Source organism: Geotrypetes seraphini, chromosome 6 (assembly GCF_902459505.1).
Source record: "Geotrypetes seraphini chromosome 6, aGeoSer1.1, whole genome shotgun sequence".
Taxonomy (NCBI): domain Eukaryota; kingdom Metazoa; phylum Chordata; class Amphibia; order Gymnophiona; family Dermophiidae; genus Geotrypetes; species Geotrypetes seraphini.
Window position 1 is genome coordinate 242,120,332 of NC_047089.1, and position 19,158 is coordinate 242,139,489.

General features: G+C 47.6%; 1 protein-coding gene across 1 annotated transcript in view; it reads left to right on the forward strand.

Moving 5' to 3' along the window:
- Positions 1-19,158, forward strand: part of PHKA2 (phosphorylase kinase regulatory subunit alpha 2) — a 188,289-nt gene that overhangs the window by 128,514 nt on the left and 40,617 nt on the right. Inside the window, exons 20-21 of the mRNA XM_033949037.1 lie at positions 7,600-7,688; positions 16,290-16,423. Of these exons, the coding sequence (XP_033804928.1) occupies positions 7,600-7,688; positions 16,290-16,423 (223 nt within the window). The remainder of the gene's footprint in view (positions 1-7,599; positions 7,689-16,289; positions 16,424-19,158) is intronic.

Sequence of the window (19,158 nt, forward strand, 5' to 3'; positions counted from 1 at the left end):
GCCCAGCTATACTGACAGTGGTGGCAGGCCTATTGATTTTTGGACTCGGGGCAGCAGATTCTGCTTCTTTGGAGGCTGAGGAAGAGTCTTGTGTCCGCTGTAGAGCAAAGCGATGCAAGAGGTAGGGGTCATGCATTTGGTGTACAGTGTTCCCCCGGTCGTTCGCGGTCGGCGGTTCGCAGCCCCGGTCATTTGCGGTATTTTCCGACCGCGAACCACTGACAAGGAGAGGGCAACAGGAGAGAGCAGCCGGAGCGCCGCGAGTGCAGGAAATCTCTCGCGGTACGCTCCGACTGCCTCTTCCTGCACTAAGTCGGGCCTTGTCCAATCAGGAGCTGCTTTGACACGCAGCTCCTGATTGGATAAGGCCCAACTTAGTGCAGGAAGAGGCGGTCAGAGCGTACCGCGAGTGATTTCCTGCAGGCTCCCCCATGAAAAACCGTATTTGCGGTTTTTCGAGATTCGCGGGGGTTCCTGGAACGGAATCCCCGCAAATATCAGGGGAGTACTGTACTGCCTTTCTGTAGTACAGTCAAGGTGGTGTACATAATATATACATGCATTTTCTCGGTCTATAACGGTCTCACTGTAGATGGGTGAGCTGTGCATAAGGTTACCGAGACATGTCCTCTTTTTAGAGGACTGTCCAAGCTCTCGGATGGACTTTCCAAAACCCAGCATAAACTTCGAAATCACAGGAGGCTCCAGACATTTTCTTGGTCAACCCAATTGTGTTTCCCATATCTGTTTCTTTTCTAAAATGATTGCAGTTTCTACTCCCGTCTCTTTTGTGTCAGGTATATCCTTTTCTGATCTTGTCCCTGTTTTTATCATGTACATCACTTAGAAATCTTATAAGCGATATTATCAAATTTTAAATAAACCTGAAACCTTCTTACCTGTTCATTTCTTTTTCGTGAGGCCAACTAGAGCACTCCAGGACCTAACCTGGAAGACTGAGGATTCCTCAGTCCTTGGTCTGCCACCCATGTGTGTATATACCCTGCGTATTTCCCCGCATATAGGCCGCCCCTCTGCATAGGCCGCCCCCATGTATAGGCCATAGAAAAGGGCAGCCTATGTTTAAAAACCAGAAGATTAGCCGCGACTTATCTTCCGGTACCTCCCCCTGCCTTTTTCAATCATCCCCCCGATCCTTGGTCAGGGCCTCCTCGCTAGACGACTCATGGCAAGGGTCTCCAGCGGTGCAGGGCAGGCAGCCGTGATCTCTTCGGCATCCAGCCTCCCCTGCACTGCCCGTTGAATGGCCGACGTTAGCTCTCGCGGAACTCGCGAGAGCTGACGTCAGCCATTCAGCAAGCGATGCGGTGGCGGGCCGGATGCTGAAGAGATCACAGCTGCCTGCCCTTCTGCACCGCTGTAGATTTGAGCCGTGCGCCATCCACCATCCAGCAAGGGGGCTTCTAAAAAGGTACGGGGAGAGAAGGGGGATGATTGAAAAAGGTACCGGGTTGGGGGGATGAATTAAAATTGCTGATTAAGCCACCCCATTTAATTAGGCCGTGCCCCATGCACGGGTTTGTAAAACCCATGTATAGGCCGCGGCCTATATATGGGGAAATATGGTAGTCAGTTCTGCAAAAGTAGCCCTAAGGGGCCTCCATTCTGGGTCAGGTTTGGTTCTCTTGATCTTAATTGTATAGGCCTCTTAGTCCAGGGACTTTTTGCTTTAGCATAGTGGAATGTTCTTGGCCACACCCTCTATTGTACTGACGATGTCATTGGAATCTTCAAATCTCTGCCTTCATCTGCTTCTAGAGTGACATAATCCATACAGTCTGGACTCTCCTAGCAGGACTCAAGTTGCAGTTCGAAATAAATGCACCCTGAAGAATATTACAGATACATGTTTCTGTTTAATAACGTCTTCACATGCGTCCCTTTTATACTTCTGCATCTGCATTTGGCAAATTGGTCCAAGGACATCGTAGTCTAGTTATCAGGTGACTTAAAAATAAAACAAGAACGTTTAAGGAATCTGAAATGCAGAGCCTCTATAATATCCTTTTTTTTATATATAGAGCTTTCGTTTGCCATCTGTATCTAGGACTGAAGATTTCTTCCATAGGAGTCAATTTTTCAGAGCAATCGTGGATGCTTCCGTGAACACTGTGAACGGATTTGCTTCATACTGGGCTTCTAAAGTAGCCTTTGCACCCACAAAACTAGCATCACCCTATCCTTTTGAACTTGAAAGGGACCTATTTACGAACTTGCATTAATAACATTACTGCATATTAACATGGTAATGCACATTTGTAAATATACCCCTAAGTTATTAATAATAACAATAACAGTTTATATACCGCAGGACTGTGAAGTTCTATGCGGTTTACAATGATTAAAGAGGTTACAGATTGAGTGGAATAAACAGAGTTCAAAATTAGTGATTAACAGTACTAGAGATCATTTGTTGGGGACTAGAGAATGACACGGTGACAAAATTCATCACCGTTCCCGTCCCCGCGGATAACCGCGGGAAACCATCTTCATGTCATTCTTTAAGGAGAGAGGGAAGAATTAGAGTATGAATGGCCACAACCACTGACCCACAAACTTTGCTTTGAAGAATGCTAGTGTAGAAGGATTGAGGTTGAAATAGACACTAGAAAATGACATGGGATTATTTCCCACGGTTATCCGCGGAGATGGGAACGGTGATGAATTTTGTCACCGTGTCATGGGGACTAAGGTTGTATAGGTTGGTTACCTAAGCATTTCAGGAACAGATGTGTTTTTAAGCGCTTCCTGAATTCCCTATAAGTAGTAGGCATGAGCAGTTGTTCTAGATCTTTACCCCATAATGCTGCTTGATGTGAGAAGAGATGTCTGGGTGTCTAGTGCTGAAAATTCATGTTAAGCTTCTTTTTTTCCCCTTACCCTAAATCTGTCTCCATTGGCCTCTTAATTTAGAAGTGTGGTGAAACTGGGATTCTAAATTCGTCCGCTCATACCTAGTACATTTTCAAAGCGGACAATTTAGAAAGCTAGCTCTGAGGGCCGGATTCTCTAATATCGCCAGTAAAATCTGACGTGTCGCTGTAACGGCCGTAAATCTAACAATTCCAAAAAGACGAGCCATTCTCAAAGAACCGCGCATGCAAATGAGGTTCTTGGAGGGTCGCCAGATGTACATGAGATCAGTCGCTGGTGGTAGCGATTGGCACATGCGCAGAAGAGTCCACGGAAAGAGGCAGGGGTGGATAGGAGGGGGCGGAGAACTACCAGCAAATGCTACGTCGTCGTGCCAATCAAAGGTGTTCCAGCGCTATTGGATTTAGGGGAAGGGATGGGAGGTTCAATCGTTGGCTTTCAACAAGCGCGTATAAGACACGCCTTTAATACACGCACTCGAGACGCATGCTTTAGAGATTTTTTCCCCATCAAGTTTCAAGTTTATTAAATTGTTTGATTAAACGCTTTTCCAATTTCAAAGCGTTTTACAAAAATAAATTTAAGTGAAAAGCGTGTTTTTTAAACATTTTTATCATAAGCCACAACCAGAAATACACATCTTAGATGCACTTTTCAAAGTACCGGCACTCCCCTGACCAGCCGGTAATTTTTGGTCGCAAAAGCTGGCACTTTGTAGAATCACCCAGTGATGGTAGAGAATTGCCCGTGCTCTTCAACATCTTTATAAACGATCTGGACATAGGAACAACGAGCGAGGTGATTAAATTTGCAGACGATACAAAATTATTCAGAGTAGTGAAGACCAAGGGGGACTGCGAAGGTCTGCAACGTGACATAATCAGGCTTGAGGAATGGGCATCGACATGGCAGATGAGGTTCAACGTGGATAAGTGTAAAGTGATGCATGTCGGTAACAAAAATCTCATGCACGAATACAGGATGCCCGGGGCAGTACTTGGAGAGACCTCCCAGGAAAGAGACTTGGGAGTTCTGATCGACAAATTGATGAAGCCATCCACGCAATGTGCGGCAGCGACAAAAAGGGTGAACAGAATGCTAGGAATGATAAAGAAGGAGATCACAAACAGATCAGAAAAGGTTATCATGCTGCTGTACCAGGCCATGGTGCGCCCTCATCTGGAGTACTGCGTCCAGCACTGGTCACTGTACATGAAAAAGGACACAGTACTACTTGAAAGGGTCCAGAGAAGAGCGACTTAGATGGTTAAGGGGTTGGAGGAACTGCCGTACAGCGAAAGATTAGAGAAACTGGGCCTCTTCTCTCTCAAGCAGGGGAGACTGAGAGGGGCCATGATCGAAACATTCAAGGTATTGAAGGGAATAGACTTGGTAAATAAGGACAGGTTGTTCACCCTCTCCAAGGTAGGGAGAACAAGAGGGCACTCTCTAAAGTTAAAAGGGGATAGATTCTGTATGAGCGTAAGGAAATTTTTCTTCACCCAGAGAGTGGTGGAAAACTGGAACGCTCTTCCGGAGTCTGTCATAGGGGGAAACACCCTCCAGGGATTCAAGACAAAGTTAGACAAGTTCCTGCTGAACCAGAACATACTCAGGTAGAGCTAGTCTCAGTTAGGGCGCTGGTCTTTGACCTATGGGCCACCACGGGAGTAGACTGTTGGGTACGATGGACCACTGGTCTGACCCAGCAGCGTCAATTCTTATGTTCTTATATTCGTTTAAATATTAATGAGCCCATTTTACTACCATTTTAATAGAAATGACCTCGTTGTACTACATGTACCAGGCAGAGTCGGAGGCTTGTAGGCAAAGACCATGGTGAGCCGTTCTGATAATCGGCTGGTAAAATGCTGGCACGCTAAACCGGCTGGAACCGGTTGTAGCAACCATCGTCAAAGGCACAGTAAGTTTCGAGAATCCGGCCCTTTGGTAGGAACTGAAATCTTCTGAGTGTTGGCCTTCAGATCCTTTATTTTTAGGGATATGAACGGTAGATCTAACATCTGGCGCTAGCCTTTCTTGGATGATAAACTGAGACGTTTGTTCTGTCTATGAAACTCAGAACTATAAACTGTCTATTGATATTTATAAATTTTGATTGTTAGTTTAACTATTCTATCTTTCCTTATAATCTATATATATAAAATCGGATGTATGTATGTATGTGCCGCGATCACGCAAAAACGGCTTGACCGATTTGAACGAAACTTGGTATGCAGATCCCTCACTACCGGGGGTGATATGTTCTGGGGGTCTCGCGGCCCACCTGCACACGTGGGCGGAGCTACAAACTGAAAATCAGATTTCACCCATTCAAGTCAATGGAAAAAATGTAAAAAGCTGCCATTCTCACTGTGACCAATTTGGACGAAACTTGGTATGCAGATCCCTCACTACCTGGGGTGATATGTTCTGGGGGTCTCGCGGCCCACAACTCTATGTTGCTTGCTCAAGGGTGGGTTCACCCAAGAATTTATATGTTCTTGCTCCAGGAGGTGAAACTAAAATTGTTGTTTATAATCACGTTTTGCGTTAGTTGTATTGTATTCATTTTGTCAAATATTTCACATTATAATTTGAATATTGTACTTTTTATTAAGCTGTAAAACAATAATTTCATTCACCACTATAAAGTATCTTTATTTCAATCCGTTTACTGTGTTATTGCTATTATTAAATACCCGTGCAACGCCGGGGCATCAGCTAGTATAACTATAATGCTCATTTTCTTGGATCTTGAGGGTTTGAAAAATATTTTTTGCCTTCAGTGTTCTTTACTTTCTTACCCTCCCTTTTAATATATATCTCCATAATGTTAGTGATGTCTACTCTTGTTTGCTTAATTAGATTGTGAGCTCGTTCGGGACAGAGAGAGTAGCTTGGTGCCTATATATAGTATCGTAAACCGGTTAATACCTTTGTTCAAGCGGTGCATCAAATGCGATAAATCCAATCCACCAGTCCTTTACATAGTAACATAGTAGATGACGGCAGATAAAGACCCGAATGGTCCATCCAGTCTGCCCAACCTGATTCAATTTAAATTTTTTCTTCTTAGCTATTTCTGGGCAAGAATCCAAAGCTTTACCCGGTACTGTGCTTGGGTTCCAACTGCCGAAATCTCTGTTAAGACTTACTCCAGCCCATCTACACCCTTCCAGCCATTGAAGCCCTCCCCTGCCCATCCTCCACCAAACGGCCATACACAGACACAGACCGTGCAAGTCTGCCCAGTAACTGGCCTTTAGTCATTCCTCTTGTCTCTGTGCACATCTAGAATCATTTCTGGTAATCACTACTGTGAAACTTGGGACTGTATGCAGAGTTAAAAAAAAAAACAACCCCAAACCCACAGAGAAAAGTTTGCACAAGAACTGCAGTCAGGAATATTGCCAGGCTGTTTTTGTCACAAGGAGATGGTAGAAAAGTGTAGGAAAAAAAGAACAGAGCTGAGAAAGGGGAGAGAGAAGCAGTGGTGTACCAAGGACGGGGCCGAGAAGGGGGGGGCGGACCGCCCCGGGTGCAAGCATGAGGGGTACTTCCAGGCCTTGGAGTCATGGTCTGGGAACTTCCCCTTCTCACGGCCCGGCCCCCAAGGCTCTCACTCGTCTCTTCTCTCCTGTTCTCACCCTTCTCTCATGTCCGGTCCGACGCCGTCAAGCTGAAAAAACTGCCGGCCTCGACAATGATTCAGCGACGTTGCCCGCGGCTCCCCATCCTGCTTTCCGTATCTGCCTGGTCTTTCTCCATTGGCACAAGTTCCTGTTTCCGCCCGGGTGGACCGTGGCAGACAGAAAGCAGGAAGGGGAGCCACAGGCAACGCCACTGAATCACTGCCGAGGCCGACAGTTTATTCAGCTTGGCGGCATCGGACCGGACAGGAGAGAAGGGTGAGAACATGTTGGGCCTGGATTAATTGGGGCTTTTTTTTTTTTTAGTACAAACAAGGGGGGGGGAGGCATTAAGAAGTGCTAACTGGACTGTTTGGTTTTTAGATTCAAACAATTTTTATTGATGCAAACATCATCAAATACAGCAAATACATCAAAGCACATCAATAATGCATCAGCTATTATAATATAATATACATAATAAAAGACAAATTCCAATTTCAATAAACCCCCACTTTATCTATATGTAACTATGTGTTTGAACCTTTCAATAACCTCTACCACCCCTCTCCACACCCTCCCCTCCCCACCCAATGGTACTCTCTACCCAATGATACTCTCTTCATTCAACTAAATAAAAGCCCAATTAAGAGACCCAACTTAAAATCGCACTACGGCCCTTAGGATGTAAGTCTTGCAAATAAGAACCCCAGATTTGTATAAATAACATCTTTTGCTTTCTTATAATTCCAGCATCTCTAGCTTCCCAAATGGCCAACCGATGTAATTGGTTCCGCCAATGCCAAATCCTCGGAGGATCGGTTTTTTAAAGTACAAAGCGGGGGTGGGGGGCTAACTTGTCTAACAGGGTTTTTAAAAAAAGTACAAAGTGGGGAGTTTTGTAAAAGGGGAGGGTGTCCAAAAATGATGGGCCCCGGATGTCAAATATGCTAGGTACACCATTGGAGGGAAGGAAGAATGGACAGAGAAGTCAAATGTTTGAAATATATTGTGCCTTTTTTTTTTTTTAATAGTATATCTAAACAACGTGTCTTTGAAACTTGCTTCTCAGGTGGCTCTATGTATTTGCCTACTAAAATTCTAAGTGCTCATCGGAAAACATTGAACCTGGTAGAGGCACCCCACCCACAAAAGGGCAAGGTAAAGGCTGCGGAATGTCTGGCGTGCGTCCACTATAGCTGTCTGTATTCATTCATTAGAAGGAAGCTGTGTTCTACACACTCATTGAATCATACTGGAAGTTCGGCAGTAAGTGGAAATATTTACCTGAGCTTCAGTTCTACAAAATCTTCTAAACCGCATAAAAGGGCGAATACTTGAAGAATAGCAATTTTTACTATGCTGTAAAAAAATATATCCTTGACTGCACATTTAGATAGGGTTACCAGACATCTGGACTTCCCTGGTCATGTCTTCCTTTTGAGGACATGTCCAGGGGTCCGGACGGCTTTTCAAAACCCGGCACTTTGTCCAAGTTTTGAACAGCGTTCCTCCATATCGTGTCAGGTGGGATGTACTGCCCAATGAGAGCAGGCAGCGGGGGGGAAGGTGGAACTAGGAATGGGGACAGGACCAATGTTCCCTCTAAGCTGAGCGCATGAGCGATCGCTCACTATTTTCATAATTTTTCTCGTGTCGCTCACTAAAATACGCAGTGGGCGCGACTGGAATCGAGCGGAGGTGAGAGGAAGCGGCGGCTCAGGCCAAGCGCCGGCGCGGCACCGCGAAAGGGGACGGAAGCGGCGCGAGTCCGGCGCTTGTCGTTCTCCTCGGGCGACGCCGTGCCTGCGCGACCTCCTTGGAGCCTTGTTTTTCCCATCCGCCGCCTGAAATGTTTTTTGAAGCTTCGGTCTGCCCTGCTCGCCTTAGTGTATTTTAAAGTTGAAAGATGCAGCGGCGGCTCCTCTCAAGATCCCCGACTGCCTCGGACTTCCGACGCAGGTGGGGATCCGTGAGAGGAGCCGCTGCCACGTCTTTCAGCTTAAAAATACACTAAGGCAAGGAGCAGGGCAGACCGAAGACCAGTATGAACATACCAGTAAGGCTGGGGACTCGCGCATGCGCACTCCTGCGGCCACGGACCTACACCTCACAGAACACGCAGATAGGAGTGCGCATGCGCGGCTAGCGTTTTATTATATATGAGTATGTAACTTGTCGCTCATGCATATTTTTTTTGCACACATCTCATCAATCCTTAGAGGGAACATTGGACAGGACTGGGGCGGGGATGGGTGGAACTGGGCGGGCCTAGGGGGGGGGGGTCCGGATTTTCCAAATGGAAAATTTGGTAACACTACATTTAGAACTGCAATACAAAATATATGCAGAACGTGCACACCTGATTATGGAGAGAGAACTAGGTGGATAGTGGTTTACTGGGGTTCATTGGATTTCTGAAGATCGCCCTTCCTCAATCCGCAAAAAGTACATGTGATCATCCATAGTGCTTGCACTCTTTGTTGAACTGCGAGAAGGCCTTCCCAGGGGAATATTCAGATCAAGGGGAGAAAATTACAGATGTAGACTAGTTTGCAAATTCTAGAAATGGTGCTCAGATTGGGGGGCGTGGCAATTTGTGCAAGCAATTCAATTGATTAACAAGCAAATTAGCAACAATAATCAACCACTAATAATTATTGGCGCTAATTAGCGACAATTTCAATTTATACGCATGTCTGAAAAGGGGGTGTGGCCAGGGGCGGGACATGGGTGGGTCAGGGGCGTGCACTAAAGATGCGTGCAGTGTTATAGAATCCAAGAGAGCCAAGCCTAATTTCAGTTGGAGAGGACCCGAGCGACTGGTCCTCAGCGGTCGCTTATTTTTCGATCGGTCAGCACAGTCGGTGTCCCTCATTTTTTTTTTTTCGTGAATCGCTGCCTGCGTCCATTTGCACGCTGTTCCCCCTCGTTTGCATGCACGGATCGGAATCGGATCGGCACAGAGGTTAGTGAATCGGGTCGCAAAGGGGTCGCGAGCCGATTGGTACACGATCGGTTTGCTTGGTGAATCTGACCTTTAGAGAAAAGCAGGAGCTGCCCCTGACTGCCTGCTCTGACATGTTAGATGTCCCCATGTCCAATCCTATCGGTGATAAAGGGGACAAATGCTGCATTTTGGATGATGATTCTCTCTTGTTCTGTCTCGTGTGTGCTGTCTCGTGTGCTGTCTGCTCCTTATGCTCTGTTATCTGTCACCACTAAAATGATTAAACAAGAAAATCACAAGAACTAATACTATATACAAACAAGAAAACCAAACTGAAATCTTTAAACAGTATAGACCAGGGGTGCCCACACTTTTTTGACTCGTGAGCTACTTTTAAAATGATCAAGTCAAAATGATCTACCAACAATAAAATTTTAAAAAAACACAACGCATTCCTATTCCGAGGTTTTTTCCAAAGAGGTCAAAGCAGATGACTCTATGCACTGTCACCTCAGTAACAACCATACAAAAATAGACAAATACCCACCCCCCTCCCTTTTTACTAAACCACAATAGCAGTTTTTAGTGCAGGGAGCAGTGCTGAATGTCCAGCGCTGCTCTCGACGCTCATAGGCTCCCTGCGCTAAAAACCACTATTGCAGTTTAGTAAAAGGGGACCATATTGTAAAATATAGACAGCAGATATAAATTCAGACACATTTTGATCACTAAATTTAAAATAAAATCATTTTTCCTACCTTGTCTGGTGATTTCATGAGTCTCTGGTTGCACTTTCTTCTTCTGACTGTGCATCCAATCTTTCTTTCAGCCTATATGTTTTCTCTTCCACCCCTCATTCCCTCCTACAACTTTTTCTTCCTCTCTCCCTGACCTTTCTTTCTTTCTCTCTTCATGCCCCCTTTCTTTCTTTCTCCATGTCCTTCCCCAAGCCACTGCCGCTGCCATTGGGGAACAGGACCCAAACGCCACCAATGGATAACGCCGACGCCACCCCATGCTCTCTCTGCTTCGGTCCGATCAATCTTCCTCTTCCCGACGTCAATTCTGCCGTCGAAGAGGAAGTTCCGCCCAGCCAGGCAGCGATTGGCTGGCCCGAACTTCCTCTTCGACGGCAGAATTGACGTTGAGGAGAGGAAGATTGATCGGCCCGATAGATCGCCAAGGCAAAGTAAGTCCTGGATGATCGACTCACTTTGCCTTGGCGAGCAACCGGTCGATCGCGATCAACCTATTGGGCACCCCTGGTATAGAATCTATAAGGTTACTGCAACACTACAAAAAAAGTGGAGAAAAAGAGACCTCAGAAAAGTTACACCCACAAATTTCAGTACAATGTAGGTGGGACTAAATATAACCATTGATCTCTCAAAAAACTCCATTAAAATTATGCCATCTATAAATGTCAGCCCACCTCTTTGAGAGTGATTTCGACTCCTAACTCCTCTCACCTTGGCCTCTGCATCCCCAATCCTATATGTCATGTCTGTCTGTCCAAATTAGAAGGTAAGCTCTTCCGGGCAGGGACCATCTATAAATGTCAGCCCACCTCTTTGAGAGTGCTTTCGACTCCTAACTCTTCTCACCTTGGGTTTTGCATCCCCAACCCTAAATGTCATGTCTGTCTGTCCAAGTTAGAAAGTAAGCTCTTCCGGGAAGGGACCATCTATAAATGTCAGCCCACCTCTTTGAGAGTGCTTTCGACTCCTAACTCCTCTCACCTTAGGTTCTGCATCCCCAACCATACTTGTCATGTCTGTCTGTCTGTCCAGGTTAGACTGTAAGCTCTTCCAAGTAGGAACTTATAAATGTCAAAATGTACAGTGCTGCGTACGCCTTTCAGCGCTATATAAGTGATAAGTAGTAGGAGTAGTAGAATTTCAAAGACGGAACAGTCAAACTTGTCTGTGTGGAAGATCTTAATTGTCTCGCTGGAACATAAAGCGCCAGACAATCACATAAACACCTAGGGGCCATATGATTAAAACTCAAATAAACCATCAACAGTAGTTTGTATTTTACTCAAAACTCTATAGTCAGCCAATACGTTACAATATAATAGAAACATAGACACATGATGGCAGATAAAGGCCAAATGGCCCATCCAGAGCATCCACTATCTCCCCTCCCTATTGGCTAAAGCTCTTAACATTTGCATTGCTTCTTCCTATAGGCTAAGGCTTTTTAAATAATAAAAAAATAATAATAATAACTTTATTCTTGTATACCGCCATACCCAGAGAGTTCTAGGCGGTTCACATAGGTTAAACATGGATTACATGCAGTTAAGAGTTGGTTGAACAGATTTACATAAATTAAGTATAGTTACGTGCATCGTTACATGCGGTTCACATAAATTAAACATAGTTACATGCAGTTAAGTAATAGTTGAACAGAGTTGGGTGGAGTTGTACACCTGTATTGTGAGGTCATAGAACTTTATGGTTATAGAAACATAGACACATGATGGCAGATAAAGGCCAAGTGGCCCATCCAGAGCATCAACTATCTCCTCTTCTCCCTATTGGCTAAGGCTCTTAACATTTGCATCTCCTCTTCCTATAGGCTAGGGCTCTTTACACTTGCATTGTGATGTCATAGAACTTTATGGTTATAGAAACATAGACACATGATGGCAGATAAAGGCCAAGTGGCCCATCCAGAGCATCCACTATCTACTCCTCTCCCTATTGGCTAAGGCTCTTAACATTTGCATCTCTTCTTCCTATAGGCTAAGGCTCTTTACACCTGCATTGTGAGGTCATAGAGCTTTATGGTTATAGAAACATAGACACATGATGGCAGATAAAGGCCAAGTGGCCCATCCAGAGCATCCACTATCTCCTCTTCTCCCTATTGGCTAAGGCTCTTAACATTTGCATCTCCTCTTCCTATAGGCTAGGGCTCTTTACACTTGCATTGTGATGTCATAGAACTTTATGGTTATAGAAACATAGACACATGATGGCAGATAAAGGCCAAGTGGCCCATCCAGAGCATCCACTATCTCCTCTTCTCCCTATTGGTTAAGGCTCTTAACATTTGCATCTCTTCTTCCTATAGGCTGTGGGTCTCATAATAAAAAAGAAAAGTCTAAAAAGTGGCCTAAATGGGTACTTGGATGATCAAAAAGCCTGATCATCCAAGTACCCATAATCAAAGCTGGATTTAGATGTATCTAAAACCAGCTTAGGCCTTTCCCCTGCCTGTAAATGCACAGAGAGAAAAGAGGCATTTTTAGAGGAGGGGAAAGGGCGGGTGGTGGTCCGACCTAGACCTAGGCGTGCAGCAGATATAACCAAAACTTTAGGCAGGTTGCCTAGTAGGCACTTATATGTTTTGACTTAGACCAAGTCAAAACAGGTTCAAGTGCCGAAAAAGGGGCCGCTGAGCTGATCGTGGCTGCTGCGATCAGCTCAGCGGCTCCAGCAACCTGCCTACCCCCTACATCAATGATCGCGGCAGGAGAGATGGCTCATCTCCCCTGCCGCAATCCACCCTTCCCCCACCTCGACAATGATCAGGGCAGGAGGGAGCCCAAGCCCTCCTGCCCCGCGCCACCCCCGAACCCCTGACTACGTTCGGGGCAAGAGGGAGCCCAAGCCCTTTTACCCCAGCGGCACCCCGAACCCCCGACAGCTTCGGGGCAAGAGGGAGCCCAAGCCCTCTTGCCCCGCCAGCCCTGAACATCCCCGATAGCTTTGGAACAAGAGTGAGCCCAAGCCCTCTTGCTCCACCGAACCGCGACCCCCCCCCCCCCCCGATGACATCGGGGCAAGAGGGAGCCCAAGCCCTCTTGTCCTGCAATCCCCAAAGCCCCCCCCCTGCTGAGTCCGATGGGGCCAGGAGGGAGCCCAAGCCCTCCTGGCTGGTGATCTCCAATCCCCCTCCCCCCACTAAAATACGGGCAGGAGGGATCCCACGCAACCCCCCCACGACTGCCTCCCGATCGCCCCCCTGCCAACCCCCCCCCCCCCCGTACCTTAAAAATAGTTGGTTGGACGGACGGGTTCCAAGCCCGTCCGTCCAACAGGTCAGCCATCTCCGGAATGGCTGGCCTTATGGCCTGATTGGCCCAGGCGGCTCAAACCCCGCCCACAGGTGGGGCTTGAGGCGCCTGGGCCAACCGGAATCGACCCAGTTGTCTTAGGCCCCTCCTGTGGGCGGGGCCTTAGGCACAGGTGCGCTAGTGTTTTTAGCTCACGCAGCAGATTAGCGCGCGCTACACGGCTAAAACTAACGCCAGCTCAATGCTGGCATTAGCATTTAGCGCGTGCGGCATTGTCGTGCACGCTATTCCGCGTGTTAAAACCCTAACGCGGCTTAGTAAAAGGAACCCATATTGTGTACGGGCCTCAACCAGGACTGAGAACTCCAAATCCGGATCTTGCTGCAGCATGCACGCTGGAGAAATTCAACTGATGAACCCTGCTGAAAGTTTGAAACGCGCCGACGGGGAGCAGGGCAGCAACAGCACATAAAAGCTAAGGTTTTTAGCGCACGCAGGAAATTACCGCGCTCTACGCTTCTAGAACTAACGCCAGCTCGATGCTGGCGTTAAGGTCTCTAGCGCGTGTGGCATTGTAGCATGCGCTATTCCGCGCGTTAAAGCCCTATCACGGCTTAGTAAAAGGAGCCTTAAGTCTACTAAGTTTCTATATTAAGTTGTAAAATGAAAAAAAAAAAAAAAGATTACGCTGAACTATAATCGGTCACATACTGTTTAAGGATCAATGAGGAGTGCTGCCACGCTGAGCTAAATTGCGCGGGTGGCGTTCTGAAGAGCCTGTTCTAACGCGACCGTTAAGAATGCTATTAGAGTGCCGAGATTTGGAAGTTTACGTTGATTTCAGTTGTGCCCCCAAAATCTTTTGGTTTTGATATATTCTTGCGGCAAGAGGCATTTACTGTAGGCCAGGAGTCTCAAAGACCCTCCTCGAGGGCCGCAATCCAGTCGGGTTTTCAGGATTTCCCCAATGACTATGCATGAGATCTATGTGCATGCACTGCTTTCAATGCATAGTCATTGGGGAAATCCTGAAAACCCGACTGGATTGCGGCCCTCAAGGAGGGACTTTGAGATCCCTGCTGTAGGCAGTCAGCCAGTGTCAGTGCCTCTCCTTCTCTCCACAGTTCTCCTCCCAGGGTAGCAAGCTCAGAGCCCCGTCTGGAGGGCCTTTGCACATGTGCAGAACCATGGTGAGGCCTCATTTGGAATGCTGTGTGCAATTCTGGAGGCCACACTACCGAAAAGATGTGCTGAGAGTAGAGTCGGTGCAACGTATGGCCACCAGGATGGTCTCGGGGCTCAAGGATCTATCGTACGAGGAAAGGCTGAAAATTTTGCGGCTGTACTCACTCGAGGAACGTAGGGAGAGAGGAGACATGATCGAGACGTTTAAGTATATTACCGGCTGTATCGAGATGGAAGAAGAGATTCTCTTTCTCAAAGGACCCTCAGCCACAAGAGGGCATCCGCTCAAACTCAGGGGCGGGAAATTTCATGGCGACACCAGGAAATATTTCTTCACCGAGAGAGTGATTGATCCTTGGAACGAGCTCCTGGTGCAGGTGATCGAGGCAAACAGCGTGCAAGAATTTAAGAGCAAATGAGATGCCCATGTGGGATCCCTTAGAGGGTTAAGCCAAGGGAACCTGTCACCAGGAGTGGGATCCCTAGGATAGTAGACTTGGGGGTGGGCCAGTAGAGTGGGCATACCTGATGGGCTATGGCCCTTATCTGCCGTCATCTTCTATGTTTCTATGTTTCTGTCACATCGACATCCGTGCATGTCCGGAGGCCCTGCAGCTGCCACTAATATTTAACATTTCTATAGCGCTGAAGGGCGTATTCGGCTTGGACAGACAGACATGAGACAGAGATTTGGGGATGCAGAACCCAAGGAGGAGAGTTAGGAGCTGAAAGCCGTCTCAAAGAGGTGAGCTTTTAACTTGGGCTTGAACACCGCCAGAGACGGAGCCCGCCGTAGGGATTCAGCCAGTTTGTTCCAGGCATAAGGAACAGCAAGACAGAAAGGATGGAGTCTGGTGTTGGCAGAGGAAGAGAAGGGCACAGACAGGAGGGACTTACCAGTTGAGCGGAGCTCGCGGGGGAGGGGGGGGGACGTAGTGAGAAAGAAGTGAAGAGAAATAATGAGGGGCACCTGAGGTGAATGCATTTGCAGGACAGTAAAAGGAGTTTGAATTGTATTCAGAAATGGACGGGAAGCCAATGTGGCCTCGAGGTCAGGGTGCCACGGCTGCAAAACATTTGCGACACACTGGCTTTGTGCATGCTAAATATTAAGAAGCCCATTTTTATACCTAAGAGCTTTATAGCATTCACTCCGTTATCAAGCGCTAACCTTTAGTAAAAGGGTCCCTTAGTCAGGCAGGGCTCTGTTACCCAGCTAGATCTCTTTAAATAATTATCCTCCCGAGGTTCCTCATTCTGCAAGGAATCCATATCATAAAGGGAATGAGTGCATGTTGACAGGAGAAGGAATGAACTAAGAACATAAGAAGTTGCCTCCACTGAGGCAGACCAGAGGTCCATCTCGCCCAGCGGTCCGCTCCCGCGGCGGCCCATCAGGCCTATTGCCTGAGCAGTGGTCCCTGACTATTTCTATAACCTACCTCTACTCCTATCCCTATAACCTACCTCTACTCCTATCTGTACCCCTCATTGCTAGCTACCACAAACCACGCATCAAGGGGTCGCCATCGGTTCTCTGTGCTTCATTTCATGAAAAGGCTCTGCTCAGCTTTTTCTTTTATGATTATTTGTGAAACAGGAAGCTGAAGTGGACCTCCATCTGCCCAAAGACGCCCATGGCGATGTGGATTGTGCCAAACTAGTTGAACTTCTAAAGGACTGCCCTACTCTACAGGATCAAGCCGATATACTGTACATCCTCTTTGTAATAAAGTGAGTGTTTAACCGCTTTTTACGCTGGTTGCGATTCCCTTTGCTTTTTCTTTTTAAATGGCTGGTTTAGAAACAGGGTATGTACAACGTCAGCAACCATTGACAGATTTTTCTTTTCGTTGACTGAACCAAAAACGAAACATTCGCGCCGTTGTCTATGAACCACTAAAAAGCTTTTGCAAGAGTGTGTGAATACCCCTTTGCATTATAAGGAGCATTCCACAAACTGTCTTCTACCTATAAAAAATATGGTGTCAGGTCAAAAGCGCGCTGGGACAAAGGCGCGCCCAGACAATTGAGCGCAGCGTGGAGGTGCGCGCCGCTCAAAATTAATGTTTTTAGGGCTCCGACGGGGGGGGGCGTGGGGGGGAACCCCCCACTTTACTTAATAGACATCGCGCCGCGTTGTGGGGGTGTTGTGGGGGGTTGTAACCCCCCACATTTTACTGAAAACTTCACTTTTTCCCCGTTTTTAGGGAAAAAGTTAAGTTTACAGTAAAATGTGGAGAGTTACAACCCCCCATAACGCCGGCGCGATGTCTATTAAGTAAAGTGGGGGGGGGTTCCCCAACAAAACCCCCCATCGGAGCCCCTAAAAACAGTAATTTTGAGTGGCGCGCACCTCCGCGCTGCGCTCAATTGTCTGGGCGCGCCTTTGTCTTTCGCGCCGTTGTCTATGAACCAAAAATATTGCATGTTTGTGATATGATCTGTAGAAATAGAAAGTGACCTGATAATCAGAGAGAGAGAGGTGGTTAGAATTTTAATTGGACATCTGAGCAAAGTTTACTTGAGCTTTGCTAGCTAAAAGTATCGTTTATACTTGAATATAAGCTGACCCGAATATAAACCAAGGGAACCTTTTTCCTCCCAAAAAGGAGGAAAAAATGTTGACTTGAATATAAACCGGTGGTGGGAGGGGGTGTTAATATTCAAGTACCCTGTCCTGCCAGGCTCTGCACCCTGGCTCTCCTCCCTCCCTGTGCCTTGTACCCTCCCCCCCCCCCCCCCCCCCCCCCACACACACACACCTTTCCCGATGCCTTACAAGCCTCCACTGGGCCTGCTGTAAGACCCGGTGGTCCAGCGATGGGCCGGGACAGGAAGGATCCCTCCTGTTTCCTGTCCTGGCTGATTGTGCTGTCCTTTAACTTCCTCCCACCTCCCCCCCCCCCAGGTACCTTTATAATCCCCGGTGGTCCAGCGGTGAACCAGAGCAGGAGCAGCCTTACCGCGTTCTTGCTCCATGGGGAGCCACTAGTAATTGGCTGCCAAAAGTTCTCACAAGGCCTGTGACCACCGGGGACTATAAAAGGTACACGGGAGAGGTGGGAGGGAGTTAAAGGCTTAACAGTCGGCGGGGACAGGAGACAGGAGGGATCCCTCCTGTCCCGGCCCACTGCTGGACCATCAGAGATTTTAAAAGGAGACAGGAGGGTGGGTAAAAGATTTTTAAGTCTGCCAGACAGAAGGCGGGAGATATCCCTCCTGTCCCGGCCCACTGCTGGACCACCGGGTCTTGCAGCAGGCCCAGCGTGGCCTGCAACAGGTCCAGGAGGGGGGGCAGGTGGGTGCTGACCCAAATATAAGCCAAGACCCCCATTTTTGGGCCCAAAATCTTGACTTATATTTGAGTATACGCGGTAGTTCAAAGAAGATCAGAAAATTGCTTAGGTACACATGATACCTTTAATACTGACACTTTCAGATTGTTAAAATCCTTTCCTCAGATAATATTCTGAACTTAGCAAGAGGAAATAATGCTAAAATTCTTCCAGACAATACGTAGCCCGCAGAAACCGGAATTCATTATGCAGGGATTGGTTGTCCGCTGGCATGTATCCACTACCAGCATATTCAGGCCGGTACCCAGATAACTACCTGGATAAAGTTAGGACTAGTGGCATAGTAAGGGAGAGGGGGTGGACAGCCCAGTGCACCATCTTGACAGGGGCGCCAGCACTTCTCTGCCCCCTCCCCCCCATGGCATGCTCGCACCCTCCTTTCCCCTCAAACCTCTGTAAATCTTTGCAAGTGCGAGCATCTTCTCCAGCCTGCTGCTTGCACTGGCCTGGATCCCCTCTGAAATCACTTCCTGGTCGCAGGTCCAGGAAGTGACATCAAAGGGAAAGACAACACTGGCGTGAACAGCAGGCCGAAGAAGCTGTTCGCACTGTGTCACTGGCTAGGATAGCTGCATATTGCGGGGTATCATAAACAGTAGGCAAGAGGGGCTTCTATATTAGAGACACAGGCTACTTAGGGTTACCAGAATTTCCTGAATGAAAAACTGGACCCGTGGCCACACCCTCAGGCCCGCCCATTTCCACCCTGTCCCCTATTCCAGCGCTGAGCAGCTTCCTGACTGTCCCCCGCGAATTCTCGTGAGAATTCATAGGAGCCAGTCAGGAAGCCGCTCATCTCCGAGCAGCAGCACCAAAGCTCGGTGCCCCCCCAGCAGCTAAAAAAACCAGAACTCGTAGCAGCCACCGACCAACCAGGTTTGCGGCGGGGCAGGAGCGCGAAAAGCTCGCTTCTGCCCGCTGCACTTCTGGACCACCAGGGATCAGCAGAGGAGGTACGACGGACAGGGCAGGGAGGGGGGGCAGGGTGCAGAGCCTGGCAGTGGCCTGCAATAAGTCTGGGAGGGGACGCTAGCCCGTATATAAACCAGGACCCCCGTTTTTGGGCCAATTTTTTGGCCCAAAAATCCCAGTCTATATTCGAGTATATAC